This window comes from Calypte anna, chromosome 1 (assembly GCF_003957555.1).
Source record: "Calypte anna isolate BGI_N300 chromosome 1, bCalAnn1_v1.p, whole genome shotgun sequence".
In the NCBI taxonomy this organism is placed as follows: Eukaryota; Metazoa; Chordata; class Aves; order Apodiformes; family Trochilidae; genus Calypte; species Calypte anna.
In genome coordinates, this window is record NC_044244.1 from 106,501,578 (window position 1) to 106,521,175 (window position 19,598).

General features: G+C 40.7%; 1 protein-coding gene across 9 annotated transcripts in view; it reads left to right on the forward strand.

Moving 5' to 3' along the window:
• The window catches only part of SON (SON DNA binding protein), a 38,659-nt gene that overhangs the window by 3,208 nt on the left and 15,853 nt on the right, over positions 1-19,598 (forward strand). For 5 of the 9 annotated variants that reach the window (XR_003988996.1, XR_003988997.1, XR_003988998.1 and 2 more), the window contains exons 1-4: positions 3,295-11,218; positions 12,667-12,827; positions 14,929-15,069; positions 16,547-16,735. Coding sequence is in view for 6 of the 9 variants with exons in the window: in XM_030469570.1 (XP_030325430.1) it covers positions 3,553-11,218; positions 12,667-12,827; positions 14,929-15,069; positions 16,547-16,735 (8,157 nt within the window). In the remaining 3 variants the exon portion in view is untranslated. Of the gene's footprint in view, positions 1-1,285; positions 11,219-12,666; positions 12,828-14,928; positions 15,070-16,546; positions 16,736-19,598 lie in introns of those variants that run through there. The other 4 variants (XM_030469575.1, XM_030469576.1, XM_030469571.1 and 1 more) reach the window with 3 other exon arrangements.

Here is a 19,598-nt window from a genome sequence, read left to right on the forward strand (position 1 = left end):
GTTCCCACTGTTCCTATCTGGAAGGGAGTTAATGTTGCTGTTGGACAGCAGATACTGTCTGAAAATGCTGTGTAGGGAAGTTCATCTCATGGCTTCATTGTCTTCTTTCTTGCATTCACAATAGTATTGGTGGAAACACCATTTTTTGCTAAGCTTCTTGTTCCATAAAAATTTGTGTTCTTAAAACTGCCCAAGATATGTGTTTATGGAATCTGAAGTCATGTTGATTTAATAATACTGTGTTTATCAACAACTTCAGAATGATTTTGCATTGTTCACTTGAAAGAGTGCTTTGTAATCGCAACCAGATTATAACTGGAAAAATCCCCCTTCCTGCGGTGGCCATTAAAAATACATAATTGAATACAGAAACAGACTTGGATATTTATCTCATATGTAACAGAAATTATAAAAAGTGTCCTTTAATAGAAGTGCCTTTCTCACGGAGACATAGTAGACCCAAAGAAGGGTAAGAACCTAACACAGGTTATATTTAGGGAGCAATGCGTAGCTTTAAAAGGTGATTGGAATCTCGGTCTTCCTCTTTTTTTTGTCCCTCAGTGATAGCTTATCCCTGCAAGCACCTTTGCTGTTGCTTTCCTGTTTGATACAAAAGTTCTGTGAGGTCCTTACAGGTTTGCAGTTGATTGTGGCAACTGCAGTTTACCTTGAGCAACTGGTCAATGCCTTAAAGCTTGTTTGGGATCAGGGGATTAGATGCTTTTTTTCCCCACATTTGTTTTGAGAACTTACTAGTAAATATGCTTAGATACTCTTAACATTCTAGCATTACTGGACTCACTCAGAAGTTAAAGCAGAGTAGGGGATAATGGGCTGAGTGCATTTTAGGCAATAAGCATACCACCACTTGGATAATTTTTCTGGAAAATAGGAGTTCTTGTTTCACTTCATGTGCAGCTCGGTGTAATTTAAAAGCATACCTTCCGCCTTTTGGATGAATGCACTGCCCAAGTGGCTGTAGGTGGAAGTGTATCCAACTGCTCCTTGGGAAGAGTCGTGTTCCCACTGGAACTCTATTGCTTGCAAGATTTGGTTAACTTTTTTGAAGAATTAGCTATTTTTATTTGCAGTGACCACTGAGAGGAAAGTTAAGAGGCCTGAAAAGGGAGTATGTGCTATTTGTGTATGGTACTCTAGTGAAGAAGGCATGGGTTTCAGGTTTTAAATTTTTTGTATCTCTGTCCATGCTTTTGATCATGATTCTAAAAGAATTCTTAAAGTGTAGTTTTAATAACATTTACAAGAAAAATGTCATTTTTTCTAGATGTAGACAAAAATACTGTGAAAAATAGTTCTCAGTCTACAAAGAGAAGCTCTACTGGTGAAGATGAAATTCCTAAGAAAAAATCAAAGAAGAACAAGAAACACAAAAGCAAGAAGAAGAAGAAAAAGAAGAAGAAAAGGAAGAAAGAGAAAAAGCATAAAAAGCAGCCAAAGGAATCAAAGTTGAGTACACATCAAGGAGAACAAGGAGCTGTGCAGCCTGCTTCTCTTTTGATGCCAGAGACATCAAGCTCCAAACTGAGTGTACAGCATGGAGGATTTGGAGATGCAAATCTGGCTGTCCATGTGCAGCCACAAGAACTGTGCTTAAAAGCAAGCGAGGCTCTTGATAGACAAGTTTTAGGACTTGTTCCTCAGCAACCTGCAGAAAATCTGGGAAGCGAGAGGGGTACTTTGTGTGCAACAAATCCTCCATTTAATTTAGAAGGCAGCCAATCTGATACTCCAGAAAATACTAGTATAACTCAAACTAGAATTTGCACTATACAAGAACAAATTAATCAGTCTCATCAAAGTATTTATCCTGTAGCTGTTAACGCGAGTGACCAGGGTGTTCTTGTTGATACTGGAAATTATAATTTGTCTAGTGTCTCTTATGGAGTTGCCAATAAATCTGAAAGTCAGAAAGCAAATCTAGCTTCAGAGGTAATAGAAGCACAAAGAGGTTCAGGAGTTCTTTTGAAATCTGTAGACACCGAGGAAGTAAAAACTTTGGGTACAGCTCCTGAATCTGAAACCATGGAGGTGTTGGAATATTCAGAAGCACCTCTGCAGTCTGTGGCCCAGATGGGAGCAAAAGTGTTAGAAGCAACTTCTTGGGCAAGTGATGTGACAACAATTTCTCAATCTGCAAGTCATACAGATTTGAATACTGTGAAGGTAGCTCATATGTCTATGACCATGGAAGAAACGAAAATTCCAGAAGGAACTGAAAAATCCCTGCTTATGGGTAATGTGACAAATGTGGAAAGATCGTTAGAATTAGGGGGTGTGAGCAGAACTTTGGAACCATCCCTGAAGCCTTCAGTTGTATCTTACAGTTTGAGTGTGGTGCAGTGTAGCCCTGCAGAGGGTTCAATTGTCTCAAAGGCAGATGTATCTTTGCAGCATCCTTTTGAAATACCTGCCACAACTCCTGTGACCCAGGTAGAAATAAGAAGTGCCAAAACACTCCTGGGGCCAGAAGCTGTTACAGAAGTGAAGGATGTTGAACCACCTAGAAGCTCTTTACAAGAAACTGTGCAGCCAGTTGCTGTAGTAAAGTCCATGACTTTGGAAACAGTCATGGAACCTGTGGGTATTACAGCAGCAGATGTCCAAGCAGCTCAAGAATGCCTGCAAGTGGGAGTAATCAAAGCTGTGGAAGGTACTGCTGCTGATCCTGCAACAGTGCAGAATGCATCAGGAGTGTCTCTGCAACCTAAGGTCTTGACAGAAACAAGAAGTGTGGATAGAACCCAGGAATCTGCTACTCTGCAACTGGAAAATACTAATGCTTCAAAAATTTCAGAATCTGCTCTTAAGACTGTAGTTGTATCAGAGACAAAAGATTCAGAAGGCAGTTCATTATTGAGACGACCAGAAGAGCTGAAAGAATCAAGATCTGAGAGTGAATTAAATGTGAGAGGTTTGGAAGCAACTCCCCTGTCTTTGCAGAAAGAAGACAGGGAAGGTCCAGGAGGAGTCCCAAGGCAAATGATAGTGGTGGAAGGTGCAGAAGACACTGTGCAGTACGGGACTGCAGCTAGAGCTGTCTCAGATGCTGGTCTCCAAGCCATGGAAGTCGGATCTATAAGACCAGTCAGAAGTTTGGAAACTACTGTTGGGCTTGTATCAGAGGCAGAAGGAAAGACATCTTCATCACACCTGCACATGAAAGACATAGAATATCAAATGTCTCTAGCTGCGGCAAGGCACAAGCTTTGGAAGCAATCTTGCAACTTGGAACCCCTGCAGTGTCAAGAGAAATGTGTGTTCTGAAGTCAAAATGGTGGGTAGCAAAGCCTTGGAAGCAAGTCAAGGTTTTACTGCCTTAGAAGAAAGGTCAGAAAGGACTCCTGAATCTGTGGTTGCACGTGTAGGCATGGAACCAGTTAGACCATCGGAGGCATTAGCAGGAATGATGCATTTGAAATCCACAGCAGAGAGAGAACCAAAGCATGCAGAACCTCTTGGTGGCAAGCAAAGCAAACTTGTTGGGAGTTTGAGGGGGCTGCAAATGTGAGAGGTGTGAAAGTGAGTTCACAAATGTCACACTTACCACAGATGAAGAATTTGGAAATGATTTTGGGATCTGAAACAAGGACACTAAGGCATTCTGAACTTGCTTCAGAAGATCCAAACCAGTCAAAGGCAATAAGCAAAGAAACAGTACTAGCAGCTGTGCAGACTTTGGAAGCAAGTTCAGAACCTGTACAGGAACAAGTACTAGGGCATTCAGTAGCAGTATTAGAGTCACTGCCCAGAGGGGAAGAAAAAACTATGGACTCAGAAATATTGACAGAAGGGAGGAACTTGAAAGGAGCTTTAGAATCTAAGATTTTGACAGATGTGAGAACTCAGGGACCTACTGTAGAATATATAATTGCAACAAAGAGGACAAGCACACAAAGAAATGAGCCCTCACTTATAAAAGAAAAATTGGAAGCAGCTTCAGAAACAGAGGAAGCAGTGGAAGCAAGAGACTTGGAGCCAGCATCAGAAGCTAGAGATGTGGGGTTGTTGCACAGTATGAAAGAGCCTGAAGCAGTAGAAGTGAAAGGTTCTGTGCACATGGTTATTCAAGGCTTGGAAACTTCCCAGAAGTCTGTAAATGTGGGAGCTATAAATGTTTTGGAGTGTGCTTCAGAAGCCATTCCAGAATCTCTGCACACTGAAAACCAAGAACATCTGCAAGCAGTTCTAGAAGCAAAACCTGCTGCAGGATGGAAGAGTACAGAAGAGGCTTCACAAATCTTGAGTGCTGCTGAGACTGTATCTACTGAAGCAGTTCCAAAACCAGGGGACACAAAAGATCTGGGACAAACAGTGGACCATGCAGTGGCAGAAGTACAGCATGCAGAAGGAGTGCAGGATCAGCCAATGGAGGATGTGAGAGTTCCAGGTCAAGCTCAGGAATGCGAGATGCTGGTTGAGCAGAAAGATGCAGAGCAAGCTCAAGTATCTGAGCCTTTAATAGCAGAAACAGTTTTTAGTTCTTCACATGCCGTAGATGAAAAAGCTTCAACAGGGACTCCTGATTCTGAAATGATCAGAGAGACACAACAGGTGGAAGGAGCTCCAGCTCATCTGGGAGAAACAAAAGATTTAGAAACAGCTGCTCTTCTTGAGACTGTTGCAGAGGTGAAAGATGCAGAAGCAGTTGTGGGGTTGGAGGCAGAAACAAAAGATTTGGAAGCAGCAGAAGTACCTGAGGCCATTGCAGAAGCAGTTCCAGCACATGTGTTAGAGGCAAGCCAGTCAGAAGTCACCCCACAGACTGAGGCTGTCAGAGAAGCAACTCCAGAGCAGGAGTCGGAGAAAAGGGATTCAGAAACCTCTGAAGTGCAGCCTGATGTGGCAGCACGAATGAGAGAGACTCTGATGAGACTTGAGAAAGTTGAAAAAAGTAGCCATAGAACCAGTGATAAAAAACATGATGCAAAGAAACAAAAAAGAAGTCGTTCCAAGTCTCAGTCCAGGTCTAGGAAGCGGAAGAAAAAATCAAGGTCGCGTTCTACTTCCAGGCGGTTGACATCTAAAAGAGGACGTTCTAGGAGTAGAAACTACTCAGTTTCCAGAAAAAAGCATTCCAAATCCAGATCACGATCTGTGGAGAAGAGAGAGAGAAGATTATCTTCCCGGAGGTCCAGGCGCAGACGTTCTAGGTCGTCTGATCGTTACAGGTCTAAATCCAGATCAGCAGAAAAGAGATTGTCCTCCGGGAGGTCCAGGCGCAGACGTTCCAGATCTTCTGACCGCTACAGATCTAAGTCCGGGTCAGTGGATAAGCGACTGTCCTCCCGAAGGTCCAGACGCAGACGTTCCAGGTCCTCTGACCGCTACAGATCCAAGTCTGGATCAGTGGAAAAGCGATTGTCTTCTCGAAGGTCTGGGCGCAGACGTTCCAGGTCTTCTGACCGCTACAGATCCAAGTCTAGGTCAGTGGATAAGCGACTGTCCTCTCGAAGGTCTGGACGCAGGCGTTCCAGGTCCTCTGACCGCTACAGATCCAAGTCTGGGTCCGTGGATAAGCGACTGTCCTCCCGAAGGTCTGGACGCAGACGTTCCAGGTCCTCTGACCGCTACAGATCCAAGTCTAGGTCAGTGGATAAGCGACTGTCCTCTCGAAGGTCTGGACGCAGACATTCCAGGTCATCTGAGCGCTACAGGTCTAAATCGCTATCAGTAGATAAGAGGGGGAGCAGGTTGTCCTCCTGGAGATCCCGCCGCAGACGTTCCAGGTCCTCTGACCGTTCTAAGTCCAGATCCAGGTCTTCAGAGAAGAGAGGAGGCAAAGAATACTCATGGAGGTTCAGAAATAGATCTGTTTCCTCTGATCGCTCAAAATCTAGGTCGAGATCTGTTGAAAAGAGAGGTCGGAAGTCATCTCTGCGAAGGTCTAAACGTCGGCGCTCAAAGTCCTCTGACCGTTACAAGTCCAGATCCCGATCAGCAGAAAAAAGAGATCGAAAGCAGTCATCACGGAAGTCTAAACGTCAGCGCTCAAAGTCCTCTGACCGTTACAAGTCCAGATCCAAGTCAGTGGAAAAAAAGAAGGAGTCCTCAAGAAAATCCAAGCGTCGCCGCTCGAAATCCTCTGACCGTTACAAGTCTAGATCTAGGTCTGTAGAAAAAAAGCGCAAGGAATCTTCAAAAAAATCCAAACGGAAACGTTCCAAATCCTCTGATAGTGTTAAGTCAAGGTCCAAATCTGTAGAAAAAAGAGACAGTAAGTTATCTTCAGTAAAGGGCAGTAGCAAGCGTATGGAGTCTTCTGAACTTCAGGAATCAACCAAATGTCCTGAAACAGTAGATGTTCCTGAACCTCCTTCTGGAAGTGAAGGCACCTCTTCCAAATCCTCTAATGGTCCCATGTCAGTAACTTTGTCTGCTGAAGGACTTAATGGTCCAGAGCTGCCACCGGCATCTGAAAGTGGACTTCCCAAACCTTCTGATAGTCTTGAGCAAAACTCCTCACCTGCAGAAAATACAGTGGGTCTGCAGCCTTCTGTGATGTCTGAATTTGACCCAGATGACCACGTACCAAAATGCACACCTGTGGAAGAATCACAAGTTTCAGTGCTTTCCATGACATCTGAAAATGGATCAACTGACAAAGCAGTGGTTCTGGAGTCTTCATCACTACCTGAACTTGCATACTCTACACCCACATCAGTATCCTTATCTGTAGAAAAAGAAGGCGATGCAGAGACCCCTTCAGTAACAGAATTTCAGCTTTCTGCGTCTGCATCCCATGATGATGAGTTAAGGTCTACCTCTCTCAAAGAAACAGAGGGTCCAGAGCCTCATCTGACACTTGAAAGTGGATGCTCTGAATCTTCTGATGATTACAAGACAATTTCCATGTCCTCTGGAAAAAACGAGATTCAGGAGTCTTCTCTGATGTCTGACAGTGTACTCTCTGACTTGTCTGATGGTCATGAATTGAGACATACCCCTGTTGAAAAAGCAGAGCTTCAGAATTTTTTGGAAGTTCCTGAAAGTGTATCTTCCAATTTGGCTGGCAGCCCTCAGTCACTATCTTTTGAAACAGCAGAGGCTCAAAAATCTTTTTTAGCACCTCAGGTTCCATGTTCTGTTTTCCCTGAGTCAGCCTCCTTGCCTATTGAAACAGGACAGATGCAGGAGCGTTCTCTGGCTTCTGAGAGTGGATGCTTCAAATCTCTTGATGGGCATGGATCAGGATCCTGCGTTGCTGCACGAATTCCACTGATTTCTGAAGATGGGTCCTTCACGTCACCTGATGAAAATGAAGAAATATCCTTATCTGTTGAAAAGATCAAGGCTTCAGCTGTTTCCCTGACATCTGAGTGTGGTCCAGTTGAGATCTCGGATGTTGTACTGACAGCTGTAGGACAAAGCTGCAAGTCTTCTGAAGTTCTAGACTGCGTATCATCCGTTGACAAGGATATAGACGGTCCAACACTTTCACAGGTACTTCGCTGCTCTGAATCTTCTGAAATGCATGAATTGAGATACCTGCCTGATGGAAAAATAGAGAGTACAGGATCTTTCTTGATCTCTAAAAGTGGAATTCCTGTGGGCCATGATGGCCATAAAGCAAACCACAATTTCCTGGAGAAAACAGAAGGTGCAGACCTATTGTTGGCATCTGAGATTAGGCATTCTCTCTTCCCTGAAGGCTATAAATTGACATCCACTCCAGTTGAAAAAACAGAGATACAGAAATCTCCCCTCCCCCTGGAAAGTGAGTTCTCCAATTCTGTTAATGTGTGTGAATCAGTAAGCACACCTAATGAAAAACTGCAGGCCCCAGTGACTTCTGTGACATCTGAAGGTGGGCTCTTCCTGTTGAGTGATAGTCATGAATTGAGACCTTTCTCTGCTGAAAACGCAGAGGTGCAAAAGTCACCTAGAGTGGAATGTATTGCATCCACTGATGGCTACAGCGTGAGATCTTCATATGATGAAGAAATACAAGTGCAAGAGCCGTCTCTGATACTGGAAGGCAGATGTGCTGTTTCCTCCGATGGTCATGATTTGACATTCACGGCTTCTGAAAAAGCTGAGGTAGAGGAACCCTCTCAAATGTCTGAAAATGAGTACACAACAGCGCTTGATGGTCCAGAATTGACATCAACCCCTACTGAAAGGGCAGAGATGCGGGAACTTTATCACACGCCTGAAGAAAACTGTTCAGTGTCCATTGAAAGCCAAAAGTTTCATTCAGCTCTTGCTGAACAGATAGAAATGCAAGAGCCTGGTCTGATGCCTGAAAATGAACATACTGTATATTGGAAGGCCCAGGAGTTGAGATATAGCTCACCTGAAAAGGTAGAGATGCAGGAGGCTTCTGTAGTAGCTGCCAATGAATATGCTGTGTCTTCTGAATTGCCATCTTCCCTTGCTGAAAAAGCAGAGGTACAGGAGTGTTCTCTGCTGTCTGAAAATGAATATACTGTATCTCCTGAGATCCAGGACACATCAGCCAGTCCTGAAAAAGAGGTGCAGGAACCTTCTCTGACATCAGACAGTCAATATACTATCGTGCCTGAAGACCAAGGATTACAATCTACGCTTGCTGAAAGAACACTGGTGCAGGAGCCCTCTCTAATAGTGGACAGTCAATATGCTGCATCCCCCGAAGGGCAAGAATTGCTTTCTGCTCATGCTGAAAAAGCAGAGGTGCAGGACTCTTCTTTGTTGTCTGAAAATGAGTATGTTGTATCCCCTGAAGGCCATGATATGAGACCCAGTCCTGTTGGAAAAGAAGAAATGGAGGAACATTCTGAAACATCAGAAAGTGAAAGTTCAATGTCCACAGATAGCCAGGAGCTGCAGTCTACTGCTGCTGGAAAAACAGAGGTGCAGGAGTTGTCTTTGATGTCTGAAGGTGAATGTGCCATGTCCCCTCAAGGTCAGGGACTGCAGTCCAGTCCTACTGAAGAGGCTGAAAATGAGTGTACTCTGTCTCCTGAAGAATATGAATCGAGATTGACTCATGCTGAGAAAATAGAGGGTATGGATTCTTCTTTGACATCTGAAAATGACCATGTTATATCTTTTGAGAGCCAGGAGGCAAGATTCACCCCCGTTCAAAGAGTAGATGCTCAGGAACTGTCTCCAATACCTGAAATTGAACATGAAGCATCCCCTGATGGACATGAGTTGGGATTCCACACTGAACCTTTGATGCTAAACAATAGAGCCTCCATGTCCCCTGATCACAGTGATATGAAATCCATCCCTGTTGAAAATATAGATGATGCAGTGCCTGAGAGTGCACGTTCCATGTCCCCTGATTGCTACAGCGTGAAATCTGGCCCTGGTGAAGAAGCAGGAGATGTAGAGCCTTCTCTGATACCCGAACGTAGACATTCCACATCCTCATATCAGGAAAGTCATGAGCCAAAATCACCCATGGAGGAAGAGGGTCCAGAGCCCTCTTTGACTTCTGAACGTAGGCACTCCACATCCCCTGATGACCATGAGTCAAGATCTAGTGTTGGTGAAGAAGCAGAGTACCTGGAGCAGCCTTTGACAACAGAACGTAGGAGCTCTGTGTCTTCTGATGAACATGAGTCAAGGTCTACCACTGGGGAAGAGGTAGAGGATGCAGAACCCTCCTTGACAGCTGAACGAAGAGACTCTACATCCTCTGATGAACATGAGTCAAGATCTGCCACTGGAGAGGATGTAGAAGATAGGGAACCTTCTTTGACAGGTGAACGTAGACATTCGACATCCTCTGATGATCGTGAGTCAAGATCTACAACTGGTGAAGAAATGGAGGATTTGGAACCTTCTCTGACAGCTGAACATAGGCGCTCTGTATCTCCTGATGGACGTGAGTCAAGGTCAAGCACTGGTGAAGAAGCAGAGGACCAGGAGCTTTCTTTGACAGCTGAACGGAGACACTCCACATCCTCAGATGAACATGAGTCGAGGTCTACTGCTGGTGAGGATGCGGAGGATGTGGAACCCTCCTTGACAGCTGAACGAAGAGATTCCACATCATCTGATGATCGTGAGTCAAGGTCTACTGCTGGTGAAGAAGCAGAGGATATGGAGCAGTCCTTGACAACTGAACACAGACGTTCCACATCCCCTGATGGGCGTGAATCACGGTCTACCACCGGTGAAGAAGGAGATGATATGGAGCCTTCTTCGACAGCTGAAAGAAGAGACTCCACATCATCAGATGAGCATGAGTCAAGGTCTAGCACTGGTGAAGAGGGTGAGGATGCTGAAACCTCTGTGGGAGATGAAGATAAACAGGGAGATGAAGATAAGCTTGAGAGATTGGAGGAGGAACCTGACAGTAGGCGTTCTGAGTCTTCGGAACGTGAAAAATCTAGATCCAAATCTGTTGATAAAATATCTGACAAAGGCTCTTCAAGGAGATCTATAAGCAGACACTCAAGATCTCCTACTCGCCAAAAGAGTCGGTCCACATCTGTTGAAAAAGGAGCAGACAAAGAGTCTTCGTGGAGATCTAGACATAGACGTTCTAGATCCACATCTGTTGAAAAAACAGCAGACAAGGAATCTTCACAGAGGTCTAGACATAGACGCTCCAGGTCCGCCGCTCGCCAAAGGAGTCGATCAGCATCTGTTGAAAAAGCAGCAGACAAAGAGTCAAGGAGGTCTAGACGTAGACGTTCCAGGTCCACTGCTCACCAAAGGAGTCGTTCTAAATCTGTTGAAAAAGCAGCAGACAAAGAATCACGGAGATCTAGAAGCAGACGCTCCAGGTCTTCTCAGCGCAGATCCCAGAGGTATGATACCAGAAGGAATCGCTCCAGATCAGCAACACGGAGAAGAGCATCAAGATCAAAATCTAATCGTCGCTCTCGCTCTAGCTCCTTGTCACGTTCAAGGCACAGAAGGAGGAGTAGGTCAAGGTCGGCATCAAGAAGGCGGCGTTCTTTATCAAGAGACAGGCGTAAGAGATCGCAGAGAAATAGATCAAGATCCACTGACAGAAGAAGAAGAAGATCAGATTCGAGAGATCGTAGAATATCACTCAGGCTACGGAGCAGGAGTCGAACACCTATTCGTCAAAGGCGGTCAAGGTCACGAGGAAGAAGGCGGAGCTCTAGTAGGTCACCAATTCGACTGCGTCGATCAAGATCTTCAGGGAGAAGAAGATACAGCAGATCACCTGACCGTCGTCGGTCAAGGTCATCAGAATTTTCAAGCAGGTCACCCAAACGTCTTACAGACTTGGGTAAGTGATAATTTTGTTTTCAGCAGTTTGTAGTTAAGTGATACTTGTGTTCATTTACATAGTCTTACTTGAACTTATCTCTATAGCATAAGGATTTTCTTGGAAGTAATTTTGTGTGTTAGGCAGTGACTTCCACTAGGAACTTCTACGTTGGAGCTGAACCAGTGTCTGCCATTTGGAAGAAAGCGTGTTCAGAGCAGGTTATATCTTATTATACATCCTGTAGGCAAAGCTCTATACAAAGAAGGTATCTTGCAATCTTGAGGAATGCCATTCATTATGATGGATAGTAAAGGCCAACTACTTTGTAAGAAACATGAATTTCTAGTTTTCTTGAGAACATTTGGAAGTGTCAGTTGATTATTTGTTAGCTCTGTTGTCAGCTGTAGTGCCTATTTCTCTGTTTCCTTTAATCTGTCTTTCCTCTTTCCCATGGTAAGAACTTAATGGGAAGGGAGTCTTGTTTCTGAAAATACTGTCAGGCCCTGCTGAGCTTTTCTCTGTGACTGGAGAAGGAGGCACCTTAAAGTTTCTGTAGGTAGTAAGTTACATAAGGAGAAAGAAGGCTTGAATTTTGAGAGACTTGTTCTACTACAGTGTGGGAGGAAGCATTCTTGTGTAACTCGGGTTCCTGATCCTTTTGGTCCTTTCTAATAAGGTTACTGTGGTTACTGTAGAAGGCAGTCTACCAGAGAAGTATTTCTGTACAGAACATTAGAATTAATGGGCATCCTTGAATCTGTCTTGGTGCTCAGATTGTGCAGCAAGCTTATAGGTATATACTTTTGTTCCTTAAGAACAAAAGAACTTCCTTAGGAAGTAAAGGAATGTTGTCCTTCTAGGAATTCTCTAAGCCTATATGCTTACAGATATAGTGTTAGCTTTATTTTTAAACCTGCAGATCAGATGTACTTTATTTTCATTCCCTATTTCTCTCATAAAGTCAGGTATGCTTTTTTTCCTTTAACTAAGTAAAATACTGTTCTGTTAAGAGCTTACTTTTTTCTGTTTGTTTTTGGTAAGTAGCTTTCGGGCTACAGATCAGGAGACTTCCGTAAGACTTTTGAAGGTTTTTCAAAGATAGCTACTAAGTAGACTTTGGAATGAATGCTGTGTAGAAATGACCTAGTATTTCCAAAACTAGAATGAATCAATGGAGTATAAAAGGCATCAGAGCTTCTGGAGCTTGGAGGGTTTTGAGTGCCCTAATTTTGAACTCCCATGCTTAGTATTCAGTTGGCCATTTCACTGATCTACTGGGTAGACCAAATTTTTAAGAGCCTGGAGCAAGACGTGCAATTTTAGTTATGTTCACAGAACATGGAACTCAAGTTGTGAGTAAAAGCTTGTGTTTTCTTTTTGTACTTTGTTTAGTCTGCCAGAAATGCTTATTTATTATTAAAACAAGATTCTGTATAAATACTATTTTTTCTTAAACATTTTTTTAGACAAAGCCCAGCTACTTGAAATAGCCAAAGCTAATGCAGCTGCCATGTGTGCTAAGTCTGGTGTTCCCTTACCACCAAGCCTGATGCCTCTGTTATCTCAAAAGAAAGACGACAAAGCCAATCAGAAGTCATCAAGAGATACACTAAAGGAGCTCACTGAGGTAAGCAAGAACAGCAGCATCAAACCTGAACATTGGCAAAATATTTTTTATGACTTGTAGGCAAGCTGTCACTCTGCTTGGTTTGTGTGTAAGCTGGCTTGTAGTTAGAGCTCATATTCTCTATATAATTTTTTATTTGTGAAAGCGGGAATTTTAATTCCAGGGAAACAATGGAAATACATTAAATAAAAGTCTTTAGCTGCTTTTTTCAGAACTTTTGTAAATCAGTAGTTCTCCTTGCAGTCCTATTAACAAAACTGAAAGCTTTCACTTCTAGCTTTTGGTTCTAGAACTGTTAAGTATTTATGTTCTTATATTTGCTAGTGAATTTCACATTGTTCACTATTATGTCTGGGATGAAAACCTAATGCCCCCTAGATAAAGTTCTCCAGATTTTATTATACACTCTTAGGATATTTCTAGAGAATTATTTTTGTAGTTCTGTCCCATTGCACTTTGAGTCTAGAAATGGAATGGTGTTTTATTTGATTGGGGAGGAAAACTGCTACTTGTCCATTTACTGTAGTAATGTTACCTTGTTCAATATGCTACTTTCCCCCTACATTTATTCCCCAGAAACTAGAGAGAATTTGGAATGAAACAAGAAGTGCGTGGTATTTTGGTTGGGTTTTCTTTTTTTTTTTTTTTTTCCAATTGCATCACTGGTGTGACACTTCTGAAATAAGTGCTTATGGAAGTAACATCTGAAATTAAGCAGTGTCAAATTGCTGATAAGTAATTTCTCAGTTGTGTGTGGGCCAGTGGAAGCAGAAGTACTTGTTTTGTTTGTACAAAGCTGAGATTGTGCAGATAGACTGTGCAGACATCTTAAATGATTGTTGAGTTAACGTGACCAAGATCCAGTGTAACTAGTGCTAATCTAGGAGTCCAAAACCTGGCCCTTCCTTGTCCTTTTGAACTGTGGGAATCTGTTGGATGATGTTTCTGTCCTGTTCAGTCAAAATTGTCCACAGCAGCAAGATAGGCCACTGTCATATAGTAGTGTGGCCCAAGTGCAGGACCTTCCTCAGCCTTTTCAGCTTCTTGCAAGGTTAGCTGTGTTGTTTTTCCTCTCTGCTGATTAACTTGAAAACTGGACAAACTGGTAACAGTTAGTTAAGGGCCAACTAATAACTATAGATACTTTGTTGATTAGATTTCCAAATTGTGTAAGCTTTTGCTGTTGCCTGAAGAGTGTGCTCTGGTCATTGTTTGCAGATGTCTCAGCATAGGAGACTGCAGGCATCTTGGTTGGTTGGTTTGTTTTTTTTTCCACTGCTGAGAACAGTACCATCAGTATCTCTTGATTTTTAGTGATGCAGCTGTCTTTTGGCTCCTTATATGCAAACAGTTCATCAAATAGATGCAACTTTAAATAGTATGAACTTGAACTAGAATCAGATCAGGTGACTGATTTGCACGTATAATTTCCTCAAATTTTATATTCTTGGCTGTCCTGTAAAGTCTTTTAAATATAATCTTCATGAATGGGAACATAATAGAAGCATTATATTAGACTAAAATCTTCTCACGTGTTTTTGACTACGTTAGTTTGTTGCTGGTAAATATTCATGATCAGGAAAGAGTTTTTTCATCCAAAAATTCTAGCCTTCTCATTTGACTGCAGAGTCCCCATAGCACCTAGATGTTTTATTCTTTCAGAGCCTTTCCTTCTGACTAGGTCTCAGCACTACCAGTGGAACTTGGAACCAGTCACTGTTAATTCTTAATTCTTTTCCTGTGTAGTAGTTTTGTGAGTAATACTGAAATTTGTATCATATTGCAGTGTGCTAGTTGTGTGGGTTGTCAAACAACCAGTGAGTTCCTATTCTCAAATGTTTGCAGCCTTTGACAAATTCTGCAGCTAGTGCTGTGTAGCAAGTTTGATTAACATGCTGCTGAAATCTTAGCCTGTAAAATTATTCACTGCATGAATGCCTAGGAAACTTTGAGTTCTGATAATGTGTGTAAAATGCCAAAAGTTTATATTGATGATGTTGCTAATTTTTTTTTCATAATATAGCTCCTGCTTTTGAAAAGAGTTTTTTCACTTTGTTATTCTTTTTGTGTATTTTGGTTCTATGTATTTTTTTTTTTTTAGAAATGCAAGAAGATTGCTCAAAGCACAGATGATGTGATAGTGAATAAACCTCATGTTTCTGATGAAGAGGAGGAAGAACGTCCTTTCTATCATCATCCTTTTAAGCTCAGTGAACCCAAACCCATTTTTTTCAATTTAAGTGTGAGTACTTCTTTAACTTTCAATATTTTAAATTGTAGTTATTTTTGAATAATGCAAGTAATTTTACAGAAATTAAACAGTGATTGATATTCTTGGTGAAATTGTACTGGGATGTTGTTAAAAGTACACTTCCTACACAAAGAAACTTACCTGCAGTCTGTTTTATTTCATAAATGTCATTGCAGGTTTTAAAACATAAAGAACATAAAGAGGATCTATTTTACTCCACATTTTTATTGCAGTAATATCTGTATGACTTTACATACAGCATTGAAATTGGGAAGTGCTGTTAGAACAGCATTGCTTTTCTTTAAATGACAAAGCAGACCCTCAAGTAAATTCTAAAATAATGTTTTTGTATTCTAAATAAGGTCAGCTTTCAGTATTTGCTTCTTCAGTAGATCTCAGGTGTTTGCTGAAGAAGAAAAAAGTTCTGTTACTTTTGAGCTTAAAAAATAAGGAAGTAAATGCTGAATGAGGATTGCTGATGTTGCCCCTTAATAAGGATCTAAGTTTTCCCATTAAATCCCTTCCTTTGGGGGCTGCTTTTGACTCTGTAAGAGCTTGTGTTGTCACTTTCTAGTATGAGAATGTTGGATGGAATAAAATGAGGGAGCATTTCTTTAGATGTGTTTGGGATTCATATGCTTTGAGACATGGATTAAAATTTGTTTATATTTTTTTATTTATTTATTTAAATTTTTTTTCAATCAGTTTTTTCTTTGGCAGGGTTTGTGTGCCCATGAAAGTCTGCTCTGATTTTGCAGGGTACAGAGCACTATAAAAATGACCAATATGCTCTAAGTGAAAATATAAATGGCGTTTATATTTTGATTTATGTACAGCTTATGGCATACTCAAAATAAGCAGTAGTACATTTTTACAGAAGATGTAAGGTAGAAATATATATATTTTATATTGCACCATTAGGAAGTGGTGTAATTAAACTTCAGAAACCTTGGGATTCTGTACAGTCTCCAAAGAGGAGTGTTCTTCAGTGTAAGACTAAATTTTCCAGCTTTGGCCGGTTTAATATCATTCTTCCCATTTCTTTCTGGATTCTAGTCTTGCAAGCCATTCCTGCCCATGTTCCTTTGAACACAGCCAAGGAATTTTCTGCCCAGGATTTTTATTTCTGAGCTTTCCATTAAAAAATGCATGCGTGAGGCAGATTAAGATTTGGGGTTTTTTTATGATGGGATGGAGATAAAGCAGGGAGGCTACTGAGAGGAAGATTTTGTGTACTTTTGGCTGCTGAAGCTTATTGAAACAATTTAGCTATTTCATCTTACATTACAATTTGTTGCTCACTTCTGTGCTAAAACAATTTGTTGTAAAGACTTACAGTTTGATGTAAGAAGGATGAATGTTTTATGAAAATTATACCAAGTGTATGCAATAAATTGGTTCTTGAAGACATATTGTGAGTATTGTGTGTCTTCAAGCTCTAACTTTTAAAAATTTTATCTCTTTTAAGACTCCGAGCATAAAACCAGCACCACCACCACAACCAAAAAATCAGGTCAGCTTGTCAAAGGAATTTCCTGTTTCATCTGGGTCTCAGCATAGAAAAAAAGAAGCAGATAGTGTTTATGGAGAATGGGTTCCAGTTGAAAAAGGCAAAGAAGATAGCAAGGATGATGTTTTCCCCAAACCAGCCATTGAGGTAAGGAAGGGAAGGAAAGCATATCATATAAGAAAACCAAAACCCTTACCTGGTCAGTCTGGTACCAAATTGCAGTCTGTGAAAAAAAAGAAAACAAAGACACAGAGGTAGTATCTAACACTTAAATAAGCTAAATATCTGAACTGCTGTGGTGTTCAGATTTGGTCATTATCTCACATGGGCAGTGATGAAAGCAGCCTATATTGAACATAATATGTATATTTCTCAACTAGTGACCTTTGTCTCAGAAGAATACAGACCTTTGGTTGAAGATGAAAAGCTTCTTATCCAGTTAACTGCAGAGGTTAATACCCTAAGTTGAGACTTCTAAAATTGTCCCACCAATCTTTAGAGCAATAACATTGCATTGGAATGTACATTAAAAGTAGATTTGAAAGTAGTTTATAAAACTTCCTCTTCATATGGATGTACCTACTAATTTTTTAGCTTTACAGTCCCATTTTCTTACATAGTTTTCTTCCGTATGGCCTTTCAAAGGAAAATTTGATTGTATGTATAATAATCTAAAAAAAAAAAGAAAATGTTTTTCCCCTGGAAATGTCTTCAAAAGAATATTTGGTGGGGTTTTTGTAATTAAGTAAATTAAATATTTAAGACAGATGTAATTTTTTTAACCTCACTCCATCTGAAGACTTGTTCTCATAACTTTCAAAGCAAATAACTAAAAAGGCCTGGCATCAATTTCTGGTGAAACAGTCTTTCCACTTGGTGCATTTTGTTTTTCAAGAACTTGGTAAGATTGTGCAATTCACTTCCCAGATCACAGAAGATAGTTTCTTCTGTGACTGCACCAAAAGCACAGTGAATATAACACATTCAAGAGACATTTTACCTGAGAATTGACTGTCAGGCACCCAATTCATTGATCCGTCAGTGTAGATGGTAACTGTTGTTTGATCTTTGTCACAAACCACTAATAAGACAAACATTCTAGAATGTTTGTGCAGTATTTTATTCTCAGTTACTAGTGTATATGTAAAAAGTCCAGAACATAGAAATATTGTATGCTAACATTTGGCCATGTTTTTTACCAGATGGTAATAAGTGTTTTCCTTCAAATGGTTAACGATGCACTCGAAGTTCAGGCAAGCTCTGTAGATGTCTGCATCCAGGCTGCCAAGGGCACTGGGCTTGTGTCTTGACAGGCTTGGTTAGCTAAGCACTGTTGGTTTGTGTATTGAATATGTAGAAGAGGCCTTAAAAATTGACATTGGAGTAAATATATTAAACATAACTTTCCTTTCTGTCACATGTATCTTTATAAATGCTTGTAATGATGTTGTCTGTTTTTATATTTTGTAAATAAAAATATTTATTTGCATTTACCTTAACTTGGTTTTTGTTAAGGGTGATTTCAAGGGTCATTATTTGACAGCAGAGCAGTCAATCTTCTTGGGTTTGACAATTCTTAATTTTGAAATGCAGAAATACTCTTATAGGAGCAGAATCCCTATATATTTCTCCAGGGAGTCTCAAAAACAATAGAGTGCTTCTCTGCTTAATTTTTTTAATGCTTATGAGGACTCTTTGTGGATGAAATCACTTCCTTTGAACAAAATAAGCCATATAAGCTCCCTTGCTTGTTGAAGTAGGGTAGTGCGGGAACATGCTTGGATCCTTAGGAAGTTTGACATTATAGTTTACCTCCATTCATTGTTACTAATTTTGCAATCTGATTGTGATGATTCTGATGTAAATCTTTATTAACATTAAAAAAATGTAGTTTGTTGTATGTTTTCATTCAAGTCACAGAATTAGTTATGGGAGTAAATAGTCTCAAATGGCTGTGCTAATATATTACGAATTGTTTTAATAAAACATTGTGTTTTTAATATAGTTTGTAATAGTAGGATGTATGAAGTAATCTGAACTACCAACACGTCTCTAGAAACCAGAGAAACCTATGAGGAAGAAGCTATATTTGAAAGTCTGAAAATACAGACATGAAACATTGTGTTTAAGTTTGGAATATAGAGAGGTGACTATGGTGCAGAGAAGCTGTCGTGATCTAAAAATGTAGTAAATGCATTTGGTGTATTGCTGGGCCTATGAAGCACATCAAAAATGCCTGCTTTCTACTGTCAGCCTCTTCCTTCTTGTTTCACTATTTGTGATTTCTGTCTGTGGGGAAAATGTTACTAAAAGCCAGGATTTGAAAGGCAGAACTCTTACAGAGACTAGCATGCTGAGTTGGAAACTGTTTTACTTGACTAAATAATAACTTTTCATACTTCAAGCAGAGATTTTTGTTCAAGATCCAAAGCTGCCATCGAGTTTCTTGACATAATACAAAGCCATGATGGTCTCCAAAATGGTGACTGACCATGTGGGGAAAGTGTATGGGAATTCTAACTAACCAGGGTATCTACTAACAGGCCCCAGTCCGGTAAAGCACTAAGTATATATATATGTTTAAGTATGTGAGTGGTCCCAATGTGGTTTCAGTGGACTACTTGCATGCCTATGTGTATTGCTGGATTGAAGCTTTTGGTGAGTAGAATAACTTTTATTTATCTCCCAAACCAGTTTCACAAACAAAACATTAAAAGAATTATTATAACTTTGTAAGGGGAACTTATTAACACAATAAAGCAAATGTTGTTAAATGGCATTGTTTTACATACATGACTTACCATGTCAGCTGATTGTTAGAAATTCTTTTAATTCTTCTGCCTGTTTTATGATCTGTGTTTTTGTCAGCTGGAACAATAAACACTGAAGTCTGTTTCATAGACACATAGGACTTACGGGATTTTAAGTCTTTCTTGGTTAGCACCAGATGTTTCAGCAATAATATTCCCAGTAGAAGTATTTTCTGACTTGGACAGTAAAAAAGAATGCT